The sequence below is a fragment of the Manihot esculenta genome, chromosome 1, assembly GCF_001659605.2.
Source record: "Manihot esculenta cultivar AM560-2 chromosome 1, M.esculenta_v8, whole genome shotgun sequence".
Lineage (NCBI taxonomy): Eukaryota > Viridiplantae > Streptophyta > Magnoliopsida > Malpighiales > Euphorbiaceae > Manihot > Manihot esculenta.
In genome coordinates this window covers 28,053,336-28,078,939 of record NC_035161.2, presented here as the reverse complement: position 1 = coordinate 28,078,939, position 25,604 = coordinate 28,053,336, and the positions used below count along the sequence as shown (strand labels likewise).

Sequence of the window (25,604 nt, the reverse complement as noted above, 5' to 3'; positions counted from 1 at the left end):
CCCTTATCTTCTCAAAATTTATATACATAAATATCATATCATTTTTGTGCCTCACCAGCACAACATGTGATCTGCACATACTTACCATCACCCTTTCTAGGCAAGAATTATATGTGCTTTGCCTTAGTCCTCCCTCTTTGTTTATTTTCATGGTTAAATTGTTAGAAAGGTAAGGAAGTTGAAGTAGGAAAAAGTAGAAGGTTAGGTGGAAAAATTATATGATTTTTATTCACTGATCATAGCTTTTTATTGGAGAAAACTTGCCAAGAAAGTTGAATTCAAATTCAAAAGGAAATCTTAGATTTATTCTGATTTTTAAGGATAACAACTGAAATTTACAAAACTAAACCAAGATAATATTTTTCATCTACATTTATCACTATTAGTGTCCTCGAATAATGTCTGATTTGAAACATAAAATAATAATAATAATAAATAATATATTTCCAATTATTTGTCTGTTCACAATAATTTCATGCCATATAACAAGAGAAAGACAAGACACTTTTCTTTTTAAATAATCTCTTAATTCATAGCCCATGGATGTCCAACCCAAATATGGAGAGCTTTCTTTTCCTTTCTCAAAAGATATATACATTTATATATAAAGTTTGGAGAGTATTATTTTCCTCTCTTTTTGAGTTGTTTGTGAGGCATCTCAGACTTGGAAAATTACGGTGATAATGTATAATTTCTCTTACATCACCCTTTTTTTGGGGTTTAGTCCTGCATTACATTCTCTTTCTTAGGAAGCAATTAGGTTTGAAGTAGCAGAAAAGGATCCATATCATGATAGTCACTGTGATTTTCCCAAGTTGACCAAACTAATTACAAATAATTGTATTCCTATTCAACAGACATAAATGAGTAAAAAATGTGACCACAAATCATCTTCAGAAACACCCAAAAACAAATCATTCATGTGTGAATTGGTAAAAGAATCTTCATGAAGTTAGATTGAAGCATACAGAAACGTGGCCATGCAGGAGAATGTAAGTTTAAACAATGCAACGCCTATAAGCAAAAATCCTCAAAAACACAAGTAAAAAGGGAGAAATAGAAAGAGCTCTTTCTATTTTGTTTATTATTATTATTTTCTTTTTTCATTTTCCTTTTTCTCATATCAAAGAGGAAAGAGGGGACAAAGTCCTTCAAATGATGCAATATGATCTATCTTCCATTTTGTGTCAGTCTTTCTCTTCTGAACCTCTCTCTGCCCAGGGTCTGTGTTTTTGCCAGTGATGATCACGATACTCATCAAGAGGGTGAATTTGTCCCAACCCAGAGAAAGAGAAGAGAACTGTCCTAATCCCTCAGTCCTCATCAGTACCAGAAAAATTGAATTTGGCTTCCGGTGGTCCTAAACCTTTTTTGGTAAAAAGTTAAAAAAATAATCAGTTGCAGATATTAACAATGGACCAATGCCATGCCACAAACTCCCAAAATAAATCATACATGCAAATGTGATGTGTCTTTGTACAAACTACAGAAGACCCAGTTATCCTCACATGATTGCATAACTCTCTGCAATTTTTCTTGCCCTTGCACTTGCTCATCATCAGCTAAATAAATTATTAACCAGCCTTTCTTAATTTCTCATCAGCACATCTTTGTCCTAACCAGTCTCACTGGTCTAATATTTCTGAAACTCTTTAGCTTCTAGGGTCGGTCCAATATGCAGGCTTTGGGCCCCGCAAAGTCTGCATCTACACTGAATAGTGGACCTAGATAGATATGCCTAGAGATTATCTACAGCTCATACACTTATATTTTCATGTCATTTTCATTTTGCTTTTCTATGTCCTCAAACAGTTTCTCACAACATGGTGGCTGGCACATGCATGCATACTTAGCCATCCTGCATATCTAAGTTTCATGCAGGTGAGGTTGGAAGACTGCAAATGCAGTAGCCAGCCATATTCATTTTTGTGCAGTAAGATCTATATACTTGGTTCATTCATTTGCAAAATGAAATGGAATAAGTTTTCTGAAACTGAGATAATCGAATAATCTTAATTTGTCAACTAAACCAAACAAGAAATTGCATAAAAATTGAAATTAGGATGGGAATTTACCTTCTTTTAAATGAAATACTGGAATGAAAAGAATAATATTGAAATTCTCAGGAAAATGGAACTCAGTGCCGTGCAATATCTTTCTTGATTATTAAACCAGATATGAGGCAAAATTATTGAATTCATAGTTCAGAATAAAGGCTATGGTCCCCCACAATTAACGATCACATACAAACATGGGGTAATGATCTTTTCAGAAATAGCGCAATAATGGTGATTCTCATGATCTGTAAGCCATGATTTTCTATCATGGTAAAGGAGAACTGACCATGATTTATTACAGACAATGACAAAGCTGCTTCTTGTTGCTGAATGCTGATGGTGAGCAGGCCCTAAAGCCGTCATAAAGTGAAGTTACACCTAACACCAAATATCAATTGTTCCTTCTCCGTAAAACCTGTCCAAGCAAATATTGGGTAGTGTCCCATTATCGGCTGGCTAGTTGGACGAAAAAGCCATGAATAGTTAGATAAAAAAAGAAAAAGAATAGCCATGAACACTGTCCTGTTATCGGCTGGCTAGTTCCGCGCTCCAAAAGAGTGTGGAGCTAGTTTCAAAGGAAAGCCGGGGATCATGGGGTAACAAATAAAAAGCGCATACGTTGCTGTTCAACAAATAGACAAGCTACAATATTTCCACAGCCAAGACAAAACTTTAGTCATCATCTATCAGACATCACTTGGAAGCTTAAAAATGGGTGAAATATGTAGAAGTATAATTTCAATGGTGGGACCCCTACATTAATCTGATGGATAAAGACCATCCCCAGATTCCACAGGAACACAATATGATTTTCAATCCAATGCAGTGTAAACATGTTCGGAATTCAAAGAATGTATATGCATCTCCTTTTCAGCAACAGCATTCAGAAATAGACATTATAACAATAATGACAAGCCACATTGGGATACAAAGCAGTCTGTTTTCAGGGCAACAAATGAACATGTAACTACATAACGTAAGGTAGATTCCTTGATTCACTTTGATGCCATGCCATCGAGTTCAGGTGTCATGATAACATATTACCTCAATGAATACAAAAGGAAGTGCTGAACCTCTTTTTGCCTTGACATGTTCCGCATTTCATCATGATACTGTAGCAATGATGCAACTAGAAAATATCAACAATCATTGTCAGCGCTAATCTAGCAAGTTTGGAGTGTCTTTTTACAAATTGCCTGGAAAGCAAATAATCCATCCATCAATCAACATAACCTTATCGGATAAAGCTTATCAAGTTATCTTAGCTCCAAAAGAGCACATGTTACATGAATTATTGAGCTAACTGCTTTCCAAATTGGCAACGCTAAGACAGTTAGCATCACATGTTATATCACAATCACTTATTGGCTGTTCAAGTATTTCTTTATCTGAAGACCAGGAAAATCTAAGGTAAATATGTTGCTGACTGAAGCAAGTGAAAAATTTTCCAGACCAGCAAATGGGTACATGCATTATATGATGTTTGCATTAGCACCGCCATAGAAGAGAAAAGACACTCCAGTAGTAACATTATGTAGATTTGGATATAGATACTGCATGGTTGCTTCTAATAGAAACCACGAATATATGACAGAAACAATATACAATGGAAGACCTAAATAACCCATATTCACTGGACTAAGTATCATATTCAACAAAAAATTTAACAAATTGAAGAGAATAGAAAATTAATCAAATACATAGTTAAAAATGAATATACAAACTGGAATACACATTTACTGCCAAAAGCAGTTGTCGAAATCAACAGAGTATGAGTTTGGAAATACGAAGTGGTTCATGTTCCAGTATTCAATGTCTCTGGCAAAAAATGAAGCAATGCAACATTTTCTAGACATTGCAGACATTTGTTAATAGATATCCTTAACATGTATCTGCCATCTAGAGAATTTTAGATACGTCTGCCCAGTATATTGCACGAGATGCTCTCCTACAGCTGCAACTCCAAAGCACTTAACTGTGACCTTGGCCAACTTTCTGATAAAGCGATAGGCTGCATGTAAGAAAATCAAGCCTGTTTAATACTTCCATTTTCCTTTTAGCAAAACTTGCAATCCAAAAGTTAAAATTTCAACAAGTTTCATGAATTTGTATCTTAAAAAGGAGGCAAAAATCAACAAAAGACATGCAGACTTGTTAATGAAAAGTGCAGACAGCAGATTACCTCTCTGCTCTCTGTTTTAAGCCCATAATGTGTAAGCATGCAATTTTCCTAAACCAAAAGGCCAAATTGGAACGCTACATTCAATAATGAATTAATGATCACGAAGGCTGGGCCAAAAAGATCCTAGAAAGGGTAGCATTCATGCCTATGTGTTGAGAAAAAAGTTTGCTATCCAAGCTGACATCAGTCTTGATTAACCGGCTATGAAGTTCTGAGAGTAAGATTCTGCTGATTTGTGCTGATCTCCCTTTATGGAACTAGAATAAAAATTTTGATCTACCAGTTACATAAAAGCTAAGAAAGAATGCACATGAATAAGGACAGAAATAAGGGAATATAAACCTAATATAACACTTTCTAATTTGTGGGATCTTCTGGTTTCTATGTGGTCAAGTTTTAATGATAAAAGATCCATGATACAAATGAAGAGAGAGGTTTCAAATCCCTTTAATAAACAACTAGACTGGATCTTTGTTCAAAAAAGGGGAAAAAAAAATATGACCTGGGAGGTTATCACCCTCCTTCACATCCCTGACAACTGGACATTTGAACACAAACCATGAACGGCTTGGTTCCTGGGTTGCTCTTCTTCCATACTCACAAATTGCATGTGTTCCAATAGCTACTATGCTCAAAACCTTAAAATACCATTATCTAATAAACTTGTGCACTTGTGCACCAATATATAGCATCAGTACCATACTCCAGCAAGCAATTCACATGCACTTTATTATCAAGGCCATCCATCGTCATAAATCTACTAAAAAAGAACAAGTCCAATGATGAATAGCTTTACTGAAGCCAACAAAAATGAAGAGGTTAGAAAGTAGAAAGGAAAACACCCATACATCCTTCCTCCTTTCCAACATTGTGGCGAAAGAAACTGAGCTTTTAAATTGGCATCTTTTGTAATATCCAACGAGAGGTTCCTAACAATCTAAGATGAACATTTTACTTAGTCAATAGCAAATAAATAAGAAGCAACTGATCCTACAGTTTACCATTTAATTTACGTCAAACAACCTCACAATTGGCTGCATCCTCAAAAGATCAGCGCTACATCTTTATGTTTACTAAAAGAACACGTGATTTGAAACACACTAGCGACTAGTTTAAGGTTTGAACTTCAAAGATCTTATATTGACACAAACCTCTGACTGACCTTTTAGATCGGACACCCAATAAGAATGATTCCTATTCCAGTATTAAACATGATAAATTTTCACACCATTTCATCATGTTTGGTTATAGTGTTTCCAAAATTCTTTCCATAAATTACATTTCCTTTAACAATCAGAAATGCCATTGGATTTTGAGTAGCTGAACCAATGAAACTTCAATCCTTATCCTTACATTTCCTTTAACAATCCTTATCCTTACATTTCCAAAATCCTTTAGCAATCAGAAATGGCATTACTAATCTCTTTTTAATTTACCTCAAATATTCCTCAATTTGCAGGAATTGAAAAGCAAGGAGAGCTTCAAAGACGCCCAAACACGCCCCCGCTAAAACGTCGATAAAAAAATGCCTACCGAGCAAAACCCTAGACAACGCCGTTACTGCTGCCCATACTCGAACAACCAATACCACAATCCCCACCACTTTGGTGTCGTCCCCTGCAATCCACCGGTGGGCAAATCCGTCATTCGCCCTCAAATCCGTCAGAGCCGCTTCAATGGCGTCCGCAGAAAGCGAAACTAGGGTAGCGACGAGAAAAACGCGGGAGGCGTGGCCACTGGGGAAGGAGAAGTTGTCAGCGGAAACGACAGCGGACATGTTAGGATTGTAGGGAGGGCGAGGACGGCGGAAAATGATCTTGATTAGGCCAACGAAGGCGATGTCGAGGAGGAGGCCGAAGAGGAGAGGAGAAAAGAAAGGGAGGAGGGAGGGGGAGAGAGGGGAAAGGCATAGGGCGAGCGTAATGGGAAAGGAAAAGCGGAAGTCAGCCAACAGTTCAAGGACGAGGAGAAGCGAAGCAGGGAGGTATGAGTGGAAAAGGGAATGAAGAAGGTGAGAGAACATGGTGTCGAAGGCCAAGATGTGGCGGAGAGGTGGAAGCTGCGTAGCCATCACCCCTGGTGGTGGTGGTGGTGGTGGTCGCGGTCAACGGTTGAGCGTCTGTTTCGTTGGTTATTTCGTCCTAGGACAAAGGGTGTGCCAAATACAATTAGTCGAGGAAATGCCATGAAACGACATCGTTGAGAAGGTTTGGAGCCCGACACCACTAATTGTGATCAGGGGTGAATAATTTTTTATTTTAATTAAAATTTTCAAATTTTTTAATTTGACTTTTTTGTTTTGGAGAAATTATTATTTCATTCCAATCGTATAAAGAAATTAGTATCTCAATTTAAAAAATATTTTAATATTTTAAAAAATTTATTAATTTAATTTTATATTAATTTTAACGGTTCAATATTATAAAAAATTAAAAATATTTTTAATAAAAAAATTAATTAGTAAATTTTTTATAAAATATAAGAATTAATTAATAATAAAACTAACTGGTTAATTTATTAAAATTTAGATACCAAAAAGTAATTTTCCCATTTATATATTAATTAGATTACAATTTTAGTTTGTTCCTTAATTAGTCCATCTCAATAATGTTGAGCGATTTTGTAATGCATGCGCAGATTTGCAAAGCCAAAACCAAAACAAAAACACAGATTGAGTAATATAAATTCATTTTCCAGAAAAAGGAAAAAGAATGAGAGATTCCTACGAGCCTTTCATTTTCCAAATCCATCCCTTCACATAAAATCAATGTTTCTAAGCTAACATGTAAAAAAGAAGGGTTCCAACCACCATGTTTTCTTCAAATTCACCGATCATCCCTAACACTGGGGCTAAACCGATAGCACACTCCAGATGGGTATCCCCGAATCTCCCTCTAATGCACATTTCATGATGCATGCAGGCTGATCATATCTGCCATCGTCAGTGGGATTCCACAAGCACAAACAAGGGCTTGCCGTTCAATCTCTCACGACCCTGCCAAATCCCTAGTATAGTCAGGATCACTATCAATTTAGAGAAACCGTATGCACTGTGTTCAGACTACGCAGTTGGCGGAGAAAAAAAAAAAGCAATAAACTCACCTTTAATTCTGGTATTTCAATCACACAAGCACATTCAATAACTTCTGCTCCAGCACGTTCTGAGAAATAACATTTTGCAAATGTAGTAAAGAGACCATAGAGAAGAGAAGGAATAGAAAAGAGCAGAGAGCATAGGAAAGGGTTGTATTGTTCTTCCTTGTGCCATACAACATTTAAGAAAGATCAGATAATATCATAAGCAAAGCATGAATCGTAATACATGTAAACATCATACACCAACAAGAACATCCATGCATCAAAATTTATAATAAAAAGAAAAATTTGAAACTCACCATGAAGAAAAGAACAAGTATATGTCTTAACTTAGAAGATTTAATTATGATGTAGTTACCAAGTAAATTCATAGCTGCTCGCAGGGTGCCACCAGTGGCAATCAAGTCATCAACCACCAAAGCACGTTCCCCTGAATTGACTGCTCCAACATGCATCTCAAGGCAGTCACTTCCATATTCCAGAACATACTCTTCTCTGATAACTTCACCTGCAATAACAGAAGCTATTATTTAACAGGCCATAGGAGTTGTTCATCTGCATATAACACCTGCTAGCTCTGAAGTTGAGTTAACAAGTTCAAGTAAGCCATAGAAGATGTAAACGGCGTAAGCACTTAATGCAGTCAGACAGATTTGCGCATAGTCGGATGACCTATGCATTGTTAATATGCATGCAAAAGCTTAACGATCATAACTAATAAACCATCACTCTTGACTAGCCACACTCAAAATAGACCATGGAGGATATTTCATTGAAGCACTTTCTTTAGTTTCTGAGCTGAAAATGTACAAAGGGATGAAGTAAGTACCAGGCAATTTCTTTGGTTTTCTCAATGGAACAAACTTTGCTCCAATTGCCAATGCAATGGGAGGTCCAAATATAAAACCTCGTGCCTCTATTCCTGCAAAATAAAATCCATCATATTTCAGAAGTACATACCTCAAATAACTTCAAAAGACTTTCTTAATTACAAAAAAGTTAACTACATTATGTAGCAGAATGCAAGACAAGTTAGAATGATTTAATTTTCCAACATTGAACACTCTCATGTTAAACAGTGAATTTTCCTAAGGGATTTTTTTTTCTTCTTTTTTATTGGAAGGGGAGAGGGGTGGCTGTCCTTACAATTGACTAAATAACAGAAACTTCTAAAGAAATAGTGACAAACCAATGAAACAACTACGCAACTATACATCTCTAGAAACATCATAACATAGATTTTTTGTCTTAGAAGACAAGGTCATCATAACATATATAATATTCGCTCATCAAATATGCATTCAACTCGTATGCAAACGAGTTAGAGTGCATTGTGCAACAGCCAAGGAAAGAAGAGAGCTACAACCAAAGCTTATTCTTCCAGGATATTAACTCAAGAACAAACATATATCAAAATGCATTAAATGGCAGGGCATTTTAGCAAGGAAAAATATTGTAATGACTAGAAAACAACGGGCATATTTGCAGCACCCTATTTCAGGATAAATTCAGGAATTTGTAACAATTGAACCAGAGCAATATCTGTAACTCATTCATGCTCCAATGAGAGTTGTGAACTATAGAAGGGAAAAATTAATCTCCACCACCAAATGTCCATATTATCATTGCAGAACAGATTGTCATAAGAAACACAGAGTTTTCATGACAGAACAAAGATGAATCACTTCAAATGATTAATCTTTCAAAGTTACTTGGAAGTCAGACATGAGTTCAGACACAGCAAACAAATGATTGAATGATAAAAGCTTAACCAAATCAGCAACCACAAGCTTCTAACCAAAGAACTGCTTTTATCAAAACTTAGTCAGGAAAAAAAGTTATTTTGAAAAAAATAATAATAAACTGGGGTTTGCAAAAGACGGATATTATGTCGAATGTGATTATTTTAAACTTAATGGTCTATCTGTAATGGTGGAGTGTGACACACATCTATGCTGCATTCTCTGAACTAGGCCTTCCACTGACCAACACCATGATCACATGCCCAAGACCTAATCTAGCGGATAACATCAACTAGGCAGGCAAAAGATAAGAAGTTGCAGAAATCTTTATCTCAAAGAAGAAAATGCCACAATTTTTCCATGTGAGACTATAATTTGAAAGAAGATTCCACAAACGTATAAAGTTTCTCACTGACACAAGAAGACAACGGACGTCCAGACGAGCACATAAAGAGACAGATTCTAATGCCACACATTAAGACAAAGCACGTATATACTAAATGTTGACCAAATCCTTTGTGATCCAAAAATATAATTAAAATGAGGACCAGTGCCACCAGATTGACGAGAGCATGAAAACTTTTCACCTCTGCACAAGTTTGTGGGAGGAACAGCACATCATCTGTATTTGGAGTTTTGCTATATAATCCTTTAATACAGAAATTTATTCATCACAATCACTCCTTCATTAACTAACAACACAGCCACTATTTTCTCTGGAACAGTTAAACACAAGGAGGTTATCTATGGAGGAAATGCCAAAAAACAAGACCTTCCATGGCGAACACAGGAATTCATAAATCTTGAATAGACATGGTAAAGAAAAAGAGTATAAACATGAGGCATGAGATAAATACGCGAAGTTCCCAATTATAGTGGAGTCAAAATGAATCCGCCCAGTGTTAACTCTCATTATTTGGGTCCACATCCTTTTCAACAAGGTGGTCATATTCATCACCAACCACCGTAAATCCACCCAAATCAGATCCTACCACATGACCATAACGCCAATACAGCAACAACAGAGGGAGGAGAGAGAGGGCAGCTTATAGCCGCTCAAAAGGAAAATGGAACAGAGAAAGCAATCAATGGCACATCCCACTAACTGAGGCCATTAGTCAAACAAGAAATACTCTATTACAACCCACCATTAAATAATAATAATAATTCTTAAAAAGACGGTGAGATAGCACAGAAATGCACAGTAAATACCAATTTGCATAAAGTTTTCTTAAAAAGTCATTCATAAAAAAAGGGGAACCAGAAACTTATGCCCTGGTGCAGTTTGCTCAGTGAGCAAACAGACCCCACCACCTTCAATCTCAAATCAAAGAGAAAAAAAAATGTTAAAATGCCTTAAATCAAATCTTTAACACCTCAAAACTGAAACTTGAAACCGAAAATAATAATAATAATAATAATAATAATAATAAGAGAAATGGGCTCGTCTTGTGTGGTCTACCTGCAACAACTGAAATGTTTTCCCCTTTGTATCGCTCAACGAACAAATCGATCGTGTCCTTGAACGCTTTGGGATCCAGTAACAGAGTCGTGATATCCTGAAACATGATACCTGCCAATTGCCATTAGTCGTAAAACATTTATCACAAGTCATGCAGAATTTAATATCAAAGAGGAGCTTAGCAGTGTCTCGTTATATAAAGACATAGAAAACCCAAAAGGCTAAAGACTTGTTCTTTGTGGTCGGGATCATAAAGGGAAGAAAAAAAATGGGTACTTTATAATTTTATTGCCTGCATTTTTTCAGCAAACAGAAAATACAACAGGCTAAAAAAGAAAAGGCAGAAATGGAAGGAAACCTTCTCTGGGGAAATTGGGGACAACGCGAATCTTAGTTTGGATGCCATGGATACGAGGATCTTGGTCTCTGAAGGCCGACATTGTATCTGTTTATATATCTTACTAGTATGTATGTTGTGTATATAATAGCGAAACAGCAACAGAGACAACAAAATATAAAAATAATAATCTTTCCTCCCTCCCCTCTCGCTACTTGTCTCGGTTCAAAAAACGAAAGCTAAAGAGAGGGAGCCCAGAGATTGTAAATAGATAAATAAAAGCGAAAGCAGAGGGAAACGCATAAAGAGACGTAGTTATGGAGGGAGAGCTCTCTGCACAAGAAGGAAAACGAGAGAAAGAGAGAAATGGAAGTGATATCTTTTGGAGAATTAAAAGAAGAGAGCCTCGTGATTCCACTTTTCGTCTTTAACCATTTTTCAGTTTTTACTCTCCAATTCACTCACTCATTATCTCGTTAAGAAGCCGCGCGGCTTGTCGTTTTGGTAGGTAGGGATTTCGCGCGGTTTTATCGACTTGGTCTCTTCTTTTTCTTTTTCCTTTTTTTTCAACGTTGTGTTTATGGAAAGATTATTCAATGTTCCATATATGCAAGTTAGCAAGGTGCAATCATATTTTTAAAATAAATACGAATAAAAATTATAAAATGGTTGAAATATTTTATAAATTTTTTTAAAAAATAATTATAATATATAAAAATAAAAATTTATATAAAAAAGAAAATCGTTGAATTCACTCCAGTACGGTGAGCATTCGGTCGGTTCGATTCAAAATCGAATCGAACTAAATAAACCGAAAATTGAAATTTTAGTGTTTATAAAAACCGAATCGAATCGATTTTGATCAAAAACCGAATCAAATTAAACAGATTTAATTCAGTTCGATTTGATCTGTTTCGATTTTTAATAATTTTTTTATTTTTTACACTTTATTTTTAGTATTTTAAAATTTAATTAAAATATTTTAATCTTAATATAATTTAATTTCTCTATATTATTGAAAAAACATATTATTATCACTAATCGGTTCGGTTTGATTTTTTCGATTTTTTTCTGATCAAAACCGAACCGAACCGAAATAACCAAAATTTCTGAAATTAAAAACCGAACCAAACTGAAATATATAAAAAACCGAACCAAATTTTTAATTCGATTTGATTCGGTCGATTTTTTCGATTTGAACCGAATACTGCTCATCCCCTAGAATTCACTCACAGGTTTAGTATGATAATAAATATATTTAAATAAATACGAAAGATATTAAATTTTATCCTCTCAATTTTTAATTTTAATTTTAAAAAAATATATTTAATTTTAATCTTTTGGAATAAAAAATCAAACTGGACGCTAAAATTAATTTACAAGTGCATGAATTATGTCAAAAAATAATTAAGGAATTGAAGCAAATATTTATTTAATTTTTGTGTTATGTTGCTTTTCAATTAAGAAATGTTTTGATATCATATGCTAAATTACAAAGGAATAATAATTTATTTGAAAGATTATACAGCCAGAATATATAAAATCTAGTGCTAATTATAGATAATGGACCCTCTACATATATACAGCCAGAATATATAAAATCCACATTTCTAAAGATTTTGTTCCTTTTTTTTTTTTAATTTTACCAAAATCAAATCTATTTTTTGAACGCTTTAATTAGAGGGGTGAGCAGTATTCGATTCAAATCGAAAAAATCGATCGAACTAAATCGATTTGAAAATTTGATTCGGTTTTTTATACATTTCGGTTCGATTCAATTTTTAATTTTAGAAATTTCAATTATTTCGGTTCGGTTCGGTTTTGATCAGAAAAAAAACCAAAAAAATCGAACCGAACCGATTAGTGATAATAATATATTTTTCAATAATATTGAGAAATTAAATCATATTAAGGTTAAAATATTTTAATTAAATTTTAAAATATTAAAAATAAAGTGTAAAAAATAAAAAAAATTTATTAAAAATCGAAACCGATCAAACCGAACCGAACCGAACCGAATCAGACCGGTTCGATTCGGTTCGGTTTCTGACCAAAATCGGTTCGGTTCGATTTTCATAAACACTAAAATTTTAATTTACGGTTTATTCAGTTCAGTTCGATTTTGAACCGAACCGACCGAATACTCACCCCTACCTTTAACAACATAGCTTCTTAAATTAATTTACTTAATATTAGTGATATAAAATAAAAGTTATATATATATATATATACATAATATGCACGAAATGTTTTAATATATAATATTTTATATAAATAGAAATTTATTTATAATAAATATTTATTACAAATAATATATTTTTTACTGTACATAATTTAAATTTACTTTTCAATATAAAATTTAAATTAAAAAATTATATATTTTATTAATAAAAAGTTCAAGAACTATATAATAACTCACTGTAAATTTTTTAATTTAATTTTTTACCATAACTAATTATCTAATAAATATAAGTTGAGATCTAACTATAAATTAATGCAAATATTTTTTAAAAAAAAATTATCCATTTTTCCAATATTTAAAAAGTAAAAAAGATTAGTTCTTCTTAGGAATTAATCCTTATTTAATATCACCATCAACCGTCAGGATTTAATTGTTCCATAAAAAAGTGAATGTCATATTTTGGAAAATATCTATATTACAGATATTTATAAATAGACATTGTATTTATTTCATAAAACATAAAATAATTTATTTATATTATTTAATTTTAATTTTAAAAATAATAAAATATATTTAATAAATTTATATATAAAGATTTTGATAAGATTTTTAAACTGAAATTTATATGACTTATAGAATATGTTTAATTCCTCAAATTTTAGGATCCTAATAGATAGGACCCACTCTTAGAGATTGACTGGGAATAAGTTATCTTAGCAGCACTATGGGCATATGAATAGGGAGATCCAAGCATTTTAATGCAGAAAGAGAAGAAGGCAAATAATGCCCAGAGCCCCGGTTCGATCCAGAGTCAAACTTAATTAAATAATTTTGATTCATGAACCAGATTGAAGTCGTTTGTTAAGGGCCAATTATTAGTTGAAGCCTTATTGAAATTGGCTATTTCGAAGCATAAAGTTTTGAACCTAAATTGGTTCGATTCAATCATTTCTTTTGTAAAAGTAAATTACACTGATTCATTTTAATTTTTTAATATAGAAATTAAATAAAAATTATTATAAACATAAATCTTATAAACTGATGTATAATAATGTAGAAAATATTCATATCATCATAATTTTGAACATCTCGAATGTAAACTGAAATGGAATCGAAATTGAAATTGAGATCACTTGAATGTAAGAAATTAGACTTAATTTCTTTAAGGTTCTTAGAGAGAAAACCTCTCTAGTTTATGGTGTGGTGTTTGTGAGGCAATAGACCTCTCTTCTTATCGGATTTATAGTTGCTCTTGTCTCCAGTGGACAGTAGTGACTCCTTTCACTTTGTTCGGATTGGATTCCTCTTTTTACTTTTTTTGGTGAGGATATAAATAAATTTTTATTATTATTGTTGGAGTTATTTGTAGAAAAATTCTTGATTTCAATGTTTTTTTTTTTCTTGGAATTTTCATATCTGTGTTTGTGATGTTCGTTTATCTGGCAATGGTAATGGGAGAGATTCGATCTCTTGATTTCTGTTGTTAGTCTCCCTCTTTTTAAATTTATCTTTTTCGATTCAGGTGTTGATAAATATTATAAATTGATTTTAAAAGAAATTCCTTCACTTTTATTAGAATCTAGCTCCATCGTTTCTTCTTATTCCGATAATTGCATATGAGTTTCTTAAATGGTTTATTTACGCTATTTCAGTCATCTCCCTATATATCCAATTACTGACTTGTTGACTTAAAATATCTCCCCCGACTTCAATTTGTTTGGCTTTTATCGGTGGAGCTCCTTTTCCGACCAGGTTATTAGCGGTAGAAGCTTCTGAGATATTAGGGAGAGAGTGGAGCAGCATTACTTTGAATAGCACATTGGATCAACAATCAAGTTTTCGTTCTTCTTAGATTATAGGGTTTATGATGTATCTTGAGTTTTTTAATTTTTTACGCTTTAAAATCCTTTGGTTCGGATTGTTTATTAAGGCTTATATTCATGTGATTGTAATTAAAGTTTATTATGGCTTTTTCCTTGAATATATTCATATCTTTTGAGGGGAAAAACATCAGTTCGCATCATAGTCATTTCAAATCGGAATCAATTTGAACCCTAAAGTCTATAGAACCAACTGTTCCAGCTCAAAACCTGGCTGCAGCCAAGATCAAAAGTAGCCAGTGGCATTTGGATGGAGTAGCAGTAGATGCAGATTCCTGGATTGTGCAGTGCTGGGCTAATGTCCCTATCTTTGCAGAGAGTCTCATTTTTGGAGATTTTGTATGGACAAGGATGGTTGTGTTTTTGTGAAAGATAGCAATGTCTCGCATATGCTGACAAAACCATCATGGACTTTAAATTATTCTACATTTATTTGTGCTGTCTGTGGTCCTCAAAAATTATTAATGAAAATCGTTATTACAAATTTAAATGGTAGAATCCACGTTATAATTAATGTGTATAATGTAATTTTATATAAAAACAAAGAGACCAAACTTGACAACTCAGTCTAACCATAAAATTAATGATTTTAGAAAATTGGAAGAGAGTGTGAATGATTTCAGCGGAGGGCAAAGTCCTTTACTATTATTTCTTGCTATATTCATGAAAAATTGAATGTGTACTTGTTAGAACAAGGCTTCCTGTTCTTTTATCACCTTTCTTGTATAATTCTATCCCCATTTTCATGTCAGGTTTTGTACACAGATCTCAGAAGATAAGCTGGTTGCAATCCTTCTTTCTCTGACACGAGTAAACATTTCAATTTATATTTCTTAGTCCAATCTATATGGTGTCGGCAAATTCCAACTCGAATTTGTTTAATAAATTTAATACCTAAATTTATTTCAAACAATACTTGTTAGGTGAGTAATGAGTTCGTTAATTTAACAAAAAGTTTTTAATTTAATATACTTAAAAAAGTATAAATGTTATTACAAAAATATATCATGAAATCTTATGAGTACAAAACATTTGAATTAAAATTCTATCTCATACGTAAAATCAATAAATTTAAATTGATAATTAAAGAGTTAAATAGAATTAATTAAAGTTTTTTTTAAAATCGACTGAGTGTGAAGTTTTTATGAGAAATCAAGTGATACTTCAACTAAAATTGATTTAATGGTATGTTGCACTCTTTATATTAAACCTCATCAGATTAGATAGTGATATTCGTGTGTCAAACCGTTCATTAATGATAGACAGTCGATTAATAAATGCGAAACTGATTAACTTATATTTTTTTTTCCATATTACATTAGTCCGTCTCTTAATACCCATATTTAAAATTAAAGCAAGAGTCGGTAAAGCCGACTATTTTTACTGAGATTTATAGGTATTTTTTGAATGGATAAGATCACGCTCAATTTTTATCAAAATTAGTTCTTTTCAGTTGTCAAAAATCTATCGAACTATAAATACATGTCTTTATCCTGATATAGAGAGTTTTATATCTCATACGTTTTCGATATATAAATTGTATTTAGTTATTTACTTACATATGATAATTACGACAATGAATATTCAATATACATTCGAATAGAGTATTATTATTTATAAAATTTAAATTTATTATATATTATTTAAATTTATTTTATTAATATTTAATTGGATTAATTACTCGCAAAAATTCAATCTACGAGCATCTCCATGCCATCAATGGTCATTTCTGGTTCTCCATTTTAATCCTAGTGTTAATTGTGATCAGTAAGTAATTAAGCTTACATGTGTTTTTATTTATCTTCCAAGAACTAGTGTTATGGGAGAAAGTATTCCTAGCCAAGTTAAATCCAAATCTTGAATTAGATTGAAGTTGGTCCAATTAGTATTGAATCCGATCGGGCTGAAACCGCATATTAAGGAGCCAATTCAGGTTTCTTTCGGTTCAAATTAGAATCAGTCCGATTTTTTTTTAATTTATATTAATTGATTTGATTTTTTTTTTAATTTTTATATCAAATATAAATAAATGATATATTATAAATTCAAATTTTATAAATTTATGCACTTCAAGGCTTAGACTGGTGGAAAGTGCATCCTGTAGCCTTGAAAGGTCTAAGATTCAACTCCCCCAACCCCCTATTTCAAAAAAAAAAAAATTTATAAATTTATGTATTTTAATGTGAAGTTAATATTATTGTAGTTTAAAAAAATTAAATTAGAGTTAGCTGTAATCAATATAATTTTAAACCATAATTATTTTTTAATTCAAACCATTTAGAATCGAAATGCCTTTTAGCCTAATGGGAAAGAATTGGAGCCCACTATTGTCTACGGATATTCTAATGGGAAAGGCCATATAGACATAGCATAGATTTAATTTGTACAAGTGGTCTATAAATCAAGAAAAATTTTCTAAGTAATGAAAAGAAAAAGAGAGTGTCCAGATTACTGAAATCGAAATCCAAAGTAGAATCTACGGCATGTGTATGAAGCAAATTGCAAATACAAATCAGCATTGAAGTTATTATTACATAAAAGAGACAACCATTTGTAGAGCAGGCTTAACTAACAGATTAAACCTGAATCAAGATGTTGGGTTATTGAAATGTAAACTTGGGAGTGATTATGGTCGCCTTCATAGGTGACAACTAACATAGAAGGATCCTGCAAACATCTTTCCACATGCTTTCTTGCAGGGCATCCCCTCATGCTGCTACACTTGTAATAGTTCCTTCCACAACAAAAAAGGAACATATGTCAGAACTGTTGTTCGAAAATCAAGAATTCATCATATCGACATTTTGAATGACTGCAGAAATTGCAGTCCACATCTGGTGAAGCTGGCAGCAGTGATTTATCCAGCTATTCAGCTCATTGAATTTAACCTGAACTTTAATTGTGTCCTTAATCCAGGATTTCAGCTTCTCAAGAGAAGTAACAAAAAAAAAATACCTGGGATAAGGGGACCCTTTTATGGGTTTCTGTCCATATTTTCTCCAAGTGTAATCATCTGGTGGTATCTCGGCTAATTTGCCACTTAAAGCTGGCACTTGAATTGTTTTCTTGATTCTTGATTTCCTGTAGATAATAAAGATTACTGGCTAAAAGCAGATGGGAAAACAACATAGTACAGAAGGATTTACCTTCGCCTGGAACAGTGGCATCCACCGGTTGAGGCCAGGCACTTGGCACTGGTCTCTTCACTAAGAACCCCACTCTTGCTTTTCGAAAACATAGAGGAACCATCTGGAGATGCCAGAGCTTCAGATGGTGAATCATGAACTAATAGCTTGTCAGTGCCACCTCTTGCATCCAAGCTTAAAAAAGAAGTGATTGGCTGTGATAAAGAGAGGTTTGATATGATCAAACGGTCAGTCACATCCACATTGGTTTTAGACATGTTTGTATTCCTGTCAAAGCTGAAACTCTTAATGGGGATCAACGAGTTGGTTGTTTGAATACTATGAAAAGGGAGTAGTTGGGGTTGTGTAGTCAAGTTGCGTCCTGAATTCTGGGGTACAGAACTAGGACTCTCCATCAATTCAGCTGGGTTTATGTCATGGGAAATTGGCAAAGGACCTCTCTTAATCCTTTTAGGATCCGACTGTGATGATCCATCAAGGAGATTGAGTAGAATTCTGAATTCATTGACTGTAGCTTGAGCAATTAGGTTCACTTCTTGAATGTTTCTCTTTCGATTTTTATCAGAAATACAGCTGAACAGATGGTAAGCTTGGCTGAAACTCTTCTCTGCAACCTCAAGAACTTTGAAGTTCCAACTTGGGACTCCTGAAGTTTCCTTCATGCTTTAGTAATGCCTTGTTCTAACTAAATCCGTCTGACAAAAGACTCAAAGGTGGCAAAAGCTAAGAATTTAGATGGTCATGTTTCTTGTAGTTTCTGATGATACCCATATAAGAGAAAACAAGCATTCTTTTTTATTTTTCCTCTTTGTCCTTTTGGGGATGTGAACTGATCAAACCCAACAATCTGTCTAGGTAATCAATGGTAGCTTGCATCAGGATTACATTATAAAAATCCGAATAATAACAAATAGGAATTAAAAAAAAAAAAAAAGAAAGAGAGAGAAAAAATGAGAGAAATGGAGCAGAAATGAAAGTGGTGGTAAAATATCATGCTGAAGTTGATTTCTTTTTGCAAAAGGTCATCTTGTTCAACTAATGAATTTCTAAAACTATAAAATCTCCAATTTAATTTTTAATTAAAAAAAACTAATAAAATTCTTAAATCTACATTTGAAAATGTCTTACTCTGTGCCAGCATTCATTCTTTTGAAATTTCTTAGACACATTTGAATGTAAGAATATCCAACAAATAAAATATTATTAATTTAAATTTCGATGTGGAATTTATTATAATTTTAATTAGTATATCATTTATTTATTATTGGGCGATGGAAGAATTTCCCATCTCTTTCTTGGTTCCTGTTGAAGCATGCTTGTTCCCGAAGGGTGGCTATTAGTGGCTTTGCCTCCACTCTTCCCATTATTGAATTGTTTATTTCCCTGTACTCATCACACATACACTTAAGAGACCACATCCGCCATAGAAACCTTACCTACAAAGTGCGGTCTGATTTAAGACATCTACCATCGTACAACAACAGCACTAAGATACTTTCGACAAGGAAAGATAGAGCAGATTTCAAGTCAAGAATCATACAAGCTCCCAAGGGTAGAATTTGGTAATTTTTTTACAAATGAATTTGCTGTCTAACATGACAAAAATGAACAGATCTCTAGTGTTGCTTTGCTAAGCTGGACCACTTGAACATTTAACAATGAAATACTATGGTTCAGACAAGAAATAAATAAAGTTGTATTCCTGAAGGAAAGTTGAAAAATGAGATTTAGCACATGGATTTGCCTATGGGACCACTTATGCAAGCCAAGTGTCTCAAAGTTTGTGAATTGTCATAAAAACTAGTGTAAAAAAGTTCTCTCTTACCACAGATCCAGAAATGACTCTTGCAAAATCTTGTTTAATTATTACATTTTTGCAATGAAAAGTTCACTAAAGGGTTCTTGATTTCTAGGAAATGCTTCTTATAGATCCAAAATCTGCTCTCTTTCTGAGCCATCTTTGCTCTGACTTCTGTTGTTTCAGAGGTTAAATAGTATGCGAATTGGAATTGGATGTAATGATTTTTTTTATACAATAACTTAAAATCCAATTATAAAATTTTAAGTTAATTATAAATTTGAATAAATAGAAAATAAATTAATAAATTATAAAAATTTCAATAAAATCGAGGAAAATCGATGAAATTGACCCAATAAAATCGTAATGGCACCTTTCTGATCCTCCCCTGGCAAAAAAATCAGAGGAGCAGCAGGAACGAAAACAAGAAATGAAAATCCATTATCTTTCTGAAAGTGAATGATTCTAATATCTAAACCATGTAAATGACTCAACACAATATTTGCAATCATGGTGTACAGAACCATAATGGGTTTACGTTCAAATGCGCTAAATCTATTATCAAATTCTAATGAACTTTCATGAAAAATTTCTTCTTCCTGCATAACGAAGTCTCGACCTTCTACTTCTCACTGGTGCAGACCATTTCTCTCCTTGAGTTGCCATCTTGGCTCTGTACTTACGGTACTCTCTGGATCTTAAAACTCCCTCCATAATGTTAACATCTTCAAGAATTTCATGTCTTGAAAGGGATGCAAGGCTCGGTAATATCTCCCTCTGGAAATCTTTCATTCTTCTTCCCCGTCTCAACTTAAGCCCGAAATCCTTCATCTCCATGTCATTTACTTCAAATGGCTTTGATGATACAGAATTGTCATCCATGTTGGTTTCTTCTAGATTTAGAGTGATTAACTCAAAAGAATCAAAGGAACATTCTGGTCGCTCTCTCTTGCAATCTTCCATCTCTTTGGATCCCACTTTTTCAGAAGAGTCCTCATCACAAGCTGAACGCTCTGAGGATAAATGGATAAGCAATTCAGCTGCTTGTTGCATCAGAACATCTACTTCAGCTGATTCTTCTTTCCTCTTGTAGCAGCCTATTTTTAAGTCGCCACTGTCAGAAGCTCTTTGGTCAGGCTTGCCTGTTAAGACATCAGCAACTTGAGATCCTAAGTAATGTTTCGTCTTTGCACTGCTTGAATCATTATCAGAGATGCAGGACTTGCAGGAAGCAGGAGATTTGTTGCCATGTCTATCTATTGTATTTTGACTTTGAGCAGTACATGAAAAATTAGCATTCCCTATCTCACTCTTGTCACAACTTACTTCACTAGCAAGTTTTGGCTTTAGTTCAACACTGTCATTCTTGTGATCTCTACTGCAGCAACAAAGTTCTTCAGAAATGCCTATTGTGGGGCTAAGCATGGATTCTGGACCAACAAAGCTCCCCACAATATTATTATTTATTGCCCAAATGTCTGTGCCCTTATTTTTGCTGTTGAAATCGATGAAAGTGAGATTCACAGCATTATCTTTTTTGAGCAATTCAGAAGGTTCATTTAAGCAATCAGTGGCTTCATTTTTCTTGAATGTTCTTGGACAAGTTCCATCCTGCATGCTGCCAGTAAGTCCATCAGAACTGCCCCTTGAGCTTGTTGAAGGATAGGCAAGCATATGATCATCTGAGCAACAAGATGAGTCATCCAAGTTAACTTTGTTGAGATCCAACTGCCCTCCAAAATCTGAAGTGAATAATTGTCTTTTAGTGGAAAGATTGTCAGATGGGAAATCATCATGACACTCTCTAAATCCTGCATAAGAGATCAATAAAAGAGAGCTAATCATTAGAGCTAAGCATATGCTTTTCACAAGACAAAACCAGAAACCCAAATTTCATGCCTGTAAAGAGTACAGGTGATTTAAAGATACCTTCACAAGAAAATGTCTCCTCTTGACAACATTCACTATGTTCTTGAATACTAATTTCTGCAATCACATGAGATAGATCTTTCTTCACAATGGTTGAAATGGTTGGATCAATAAAAGGAGAACCTTGTGATTCATGCATGCATTCAGAATGAGTTCCCAGAAAGGCACAGCCATGAGGAGGTGGCGATTTTCCATACCCATCTTGTATCCTCTCAAATGATTCTTCCAAATCAATCACATTTTGAGAATAGGAATAAGATTTCTTCATAAAACAAGTCCTCATAGTACCTTCAATTGGTCTATCATTCCCTACAATGCTAAGGGAAAGCTTCAATTCCTCTGCATCTGAAAAGTTACTGCAAGAAAGGGGAAGCTGAAAGTCTCTAAGACCATATAAACAATTCTGAAAATTGCCTTTCTTTGGAAGATCCTCCTCAACATGGTTAATGAATTCATCAGCAGAAAGTTGAAGATCAAGAGGCCTGTGCTGCAGCTTAGGATATGTAACTTGGCAATCCTTTAACAACTCTTGGCTTATTGTACTTGCGTCCACCTGAAAGACAAGACTAGTCAATTTAAACTGAAAAATGGGATATGTTACTTAGCAAAGTCATCAATGGGGGATAGATATTATATGGCATGTCAGCCTGCTCTTTGACCATACAGAAGTTACTTGTTCCCTTGAGGAAAAAAAAAATTCCAAGTATATTTCTAAAACAAAAGAACCTTTGAAATGAAATTCTAATCAGAGCACTAGTGATGGTGTTGCCAACTTCTCATGTTGTTGTTCATATGATACATCCCAAAAGACTATAGAAAAAGAGGAAAAAAAAAAGAAGCAATAATAGATTAAGCATTAACAAATGCCTGCATGTGTCTTCCTCCAGAAAGGACTGCTTACAATAGAATTCTTAAGACTGGAAGACTTACTTTGACAGTAGAGGAGAATCCATTTTCTTTTGTCGATGATTGATATCTTGTAGGATGTATAAGAGGAAGAGGAGATGACTGAGCTTTTGGATCCCATGAATTGTATCTATTACACTCTTTCCATCCAAAATCCTTCATTAATGATTCTTGCACTCGGTATAGCCGATGGAGTTCATGGACCTAAGCAAATGACATAACAAATTAAGTCCCCACTACTAAAGCCCTTCATTTAGTGAAATTTGTATCATCCAAGACCAATGGATTTCATAGACTTAAGAAATTATAAGTCAGAGTTGAAAAGATGGAGGCAAAGCTATGGTTTGTGCAGTTCTGTCACTTCTATTCCAACATCCATGTCATGGTTCACCCTCGAGTCAAGAGCCATATTCGATAAATGTAACCAAAAAGCTCAGATATCCAAAAGTATTCAGATAAGCTATAAATTTCAGGAAGTGGCCAAAAGATTTAATCTATCAAAGGAATTATTTGACCTCAAATCTAGCTAAAAACATATTGTAGTGCCAGGGTGAGATTATACCTGATTCTTAAATACAACATCCTGATCAAGTATTGTCTGCTTTAGAACTTCTTTAAGTGGATCTGTATGCATTTGAACTGGATTCAAATCAAAATCTCCTTGCATCATCATTTCTCCTTGGCAAAATTGAAAATTTTCATCAAGTTACATCACATCTTGCATCCCTAGAGACATAACCTCCATGAGGAATTCTCCCCATAGTTGATGGTCCATCCTTCCACAGCATATGAAAAAACTGTTGCCAGATACGAAAAAGGCATCTTGGGAAATTGGTCAATCTGGGAAAGATATTCAGTAAAATGTTGTCAGCCCAAACATTTCATGCATTACACAATTAGGTAAGCATTCAAATAATGCAAATATTTTCCAAACAAAAATATATAATTCAAATAGTAAGCATAAAATCTATAACATAAACAACTTTAAATAACAGCAACAAAAATTATACGAACTTAAAGCCACAATGATTCAAACATCAAGGGTAACTTCAGGAATACAAATTCTCTTTCACATTTTGCCTCCTTATTCTCATGTTTTCACCAGAATTTCCAATTTCTTTTTCTTTAATAGGGACAAAAAAATTATTTTAACAATTTGAATAATATTAGTTTACAACAAAAATAGACCTTCTAAGGTTTCCAAACAATTTGAAGCAGTCAATAAATCAACATTGACACTATGCTGCACCAATCATTTGCATAAAAAAATCAAGGACTGAAGCTATCTATAAGAAGAATTCAAGGTCAAATGAATGATCAAATCAACACTTAACAGTAGAAATAATCTCCTCTCTTTCCTTGCACTTCCTGAAGATGATCTGTTTTTGACTATGCTGCCTATTACTACTCTGCAAGCCAAGGTATAACACGATCACAAACAATTACGCAAATAATTTCAACAATTCAATTTTTTTCTGAGTTCTGCCATCTGTTAAAATGCCAAACGTCTTGGTTTCACTACAAACAATGAATGTCTTCGGCAACTCCTTGATCACTGACTATAAAACAAAGTTCAAATTTGCTGAAGTCAATCCGAACAAGTTTCATCTCTAAATATTGTGACAGGCATAAGAGGTGGTAAAGAAAACCCAGGTACAGCCACTGAAAGAATATACAAACTCCACTATCATATCACCACAAAAGTATGATTGTGCACAATGCAGAAATGCTGCCATACCAATTCATTCTAGGACTCAACAGGATTTATTTAGCCAGCCCATTCAAATTCTTAAAGGTTTAGGTTCAAAGTTAAAACTTTTGGAAATGAACCTTTATTCTTTGCTTCCCCAGCGCATAATTCAAGATTATTTTTTTCTTTTTGCCCTTGCATTAGCAACCTTTCGTCCAAAATGTGGAAAAAGACTTGCTAAAGATATCTTCCCAATAGACTAACAAACAACAGGGATAACCACCTAAAACATACAGAGCTTCTAAAGGTCCTACGGCACATGAAACACACAAGCTAAGAGGATAAATAGCTCTGAAAACGACCATAAAAATAAACAAACAATAGGATAAAGAGGGAAAAAAAAACCATGAACCTCGTGATAAGCAACTGCAAAACAGGAATCTTAACTTGTTTTGTTTGGCATGACATGAAGAATTCTAAAACGATACAATGACATTTAATCAGATCAAATTCCATTTCCAACTAATACATAAAAGATACTGAGGTAGCAAACGAAGACGCACATAAAACAAACTACATATGCCAAAACATTAAAATCCCAAATCCCAAAAAAGAAAAAGTGTAGAAGAAAAAGGACAGAGAAAGCACCAAGAGGCAAAGAACCCAGAAACTAAATCGGCCGCCGCTGCCTCTTGTCTTGACAATCCCAGGAGGAAGAAGAATGCAAATGATATTATCTATGTAGAGAGAGACAAGTTGAGTCAAAGATAGAAAGGGAGCGAGAAAAGAAAAGAAAAGAAAAGAAAAAGGAATCAGATGAGTGGGCAAAGAAAAAAGAAGGCATAAGAAAGCAAAAATCTCTCTCTAGGGGAGAGAGGAGAGGAGAGGGAGATGAGCTGAGAGAGTGGGATCATCATTTCTTTTTATGGAACCTCTCTCTCTCTCTCTCTCTCTTGTTTTTTTTTTTTTTTTTTTTTTTTCTATGCTAAATAGATTTTTGGAAAAGTGATGACAGTTTCAACTGCAAAAGCAATATGGTGGTTATTTAATATGTCCTTTTCCTCTCTCAATTTACTTATTTGTCCCTACTGTCTCTGCATTCTTCATTTCTTTCCATATCAATTTACGTGTATAAATAAAATTTAATAATTCATTATATAGATATTTTCTTCAGTTACGTAAAATATATATAATTAA

At 33.8% G+C, this 25,604-nt stretch overlaps 4 protein-coding genes across 12 annotated transcripts; all 4 read right to left on the bottom strand.

Annotated features, from left to right (window-relative positions):
- Nucleotides 1-3,705: 3,705 nt before the first annotated feature.
- LOC110628929 (probable lipid phosphate phosphatase beta) lies at nucleotides 3,706-6,415 on the bottom strand. 2 transcript variants are annotated; one of them, XR_006350551.1, is made up of 3 exons: nucleotides 5,676-6,415; nucleotides 4,240-4,496; nucleotides 3,706-4,068 (listed from the first exon to the last, which is right to left on the bottom strand). XR_006350551.1 is itself a non-coding variant. In XM_021775770.2 (2 exons), exons 1-2 carry the CDS (start codon nucleotides 6,308-6,310, stop codon nucleotides 4,029-4,031), a joined length of 675 nt encoding a protein of 224 aa, XP_021631462.1. In that variant the 5' UTR covers nucleotides 6,311-6,409; the 3' UTR covers nucleotides 3,706-4,028. The 2 variants fall into 2 exon arrangements, 1 of the variants encoding a protein (XP_021631462.1); XM_021775770.2 differs by lacking the exon at nucleotides 4,240-4,496 and having other exon boundaries at nucleotides 5,676-6,409.
- A 497-nt stretch (nucleotides 6,416-6,912) lies between these two features.
- On the bottom strand, nucleotides 6,913-11,340 carry LOC110628940 (adenine phosphoribosyltransferase 3). 2 transcript variants are annotated; one of them, XM_021775777.2, is made up of 6 exons: nucleotides 10,898-11,340; nucleotides 10,540-10,636; nucleotides 8,165-8,257; nucleotides 7,694-7,843; nucleotides 7,342-7,400; nucleotides 6,913-7,234 (listed from the first exon to the last, which is right to left on the bottom strand). In XM_021775777.2, exons 1-6 carry the CDS (start codon nucleotides 10,943-10,945, stop codon nucleotides 7,181-7,183), a joined length of 501 nt encoding a protein of 166 aa, XP_021631469.1. In that variant the 5' UTR covers nucleotides 10,946-11,340; the 3' UTR covers nucleotides 6,913-7,180. The 2 variants fall into 2 exon arrangements, with proteins under 2 accessions (XP_021631469.1, XP_021631468.1); XM_021775776.2 differs by having other exon boundaries at nucleotides 10,540-10,650; nucleotides 10,898-11,338.
- Nucleotides 11,341-17,390: 6,050 nt separating this feature from the next.
- On the bottom strand, nucleotides 17,391-19,092 carry LOC110622917 (probable WRKY transcription factor 11). 2 transcript variants are annotated; one of them, XM_021767660.2, is made up of 3 exons: nucleotides 18,085-19,092; nucleotides 17,894-18,010; nucleotides 17,391-17,672 (listed from the first exon to the last, which is right to left on the bottom strand). In XM_021767660.2, exons 1-3 carry the CDS (start codon nucleotides 18,744-18,746, stop codon nucleotides 17,507-17,509), a joined length of 945 nt encoding a protein of 314 aa, XP_021623352.1. In that variant the 5' UTR covers nucleotides 18,747-19,092; the 3' UTR covers nucleotides 17,391-17,506. The 2 variants fall into 2 exon arrangements, with proteins under 2 accessions (XP_021623352.1, XP_021623343.1); XM_021767651.2 differs by having other exon boundaries at nucleotides 17,894-18,019; nucleotides 18,085-19,082.
- A 1,107-nt stretch (nucleotides 19,093-20,199) lies between these two features.
- Nucleotides 20,200-25,387, bottom strand: LOC110628899. Of its 6 annotated transcripts, none has more exons than XM_021775751.2 (6): nucleotides 25,056-25,387; nucleotides 24,052-24,126; nucleotides 23,280-23,557; nucleotides 22,742-22,921; nucleotides 21,812-22,364; nucleotides 20,200-21,693 (listed from the first exon to the last, which is right to left on the bottom strand). In XM_021775751.2, the coding sequence occupies exons 3-6, from the start codon at nucleotides 23,388-23,390 to the stop codon at nucleotides 20,462-20,464; spliced, it is 2,076 nt and encodes a 691-aa protein (XP_021631443.1). In that variant the 5' UTR covers nucleotides 23,391-23,557; nucleotides 24,052-24,126; nucleotides 25,056-25,387; the 3' UTR covers nucleotides 20,200-20,461. The 6 variants fall into 6 exon arrangements, with proteins under 6 accessions (XP_021631443.1, XP_043812173.1, XP_021631427.1 ...); XM_043956238.1 differs by having other exon boundaries at nucleotides 23,280-23,514; XM_021775735.2 differs by lacking the exon at nucleotides 24,052-24,126 and having other exon boundaries at nucleotides 23,280-23,514.
- Nucleotides 25,388-25,604: the final 217 nt, after the last annotated feature.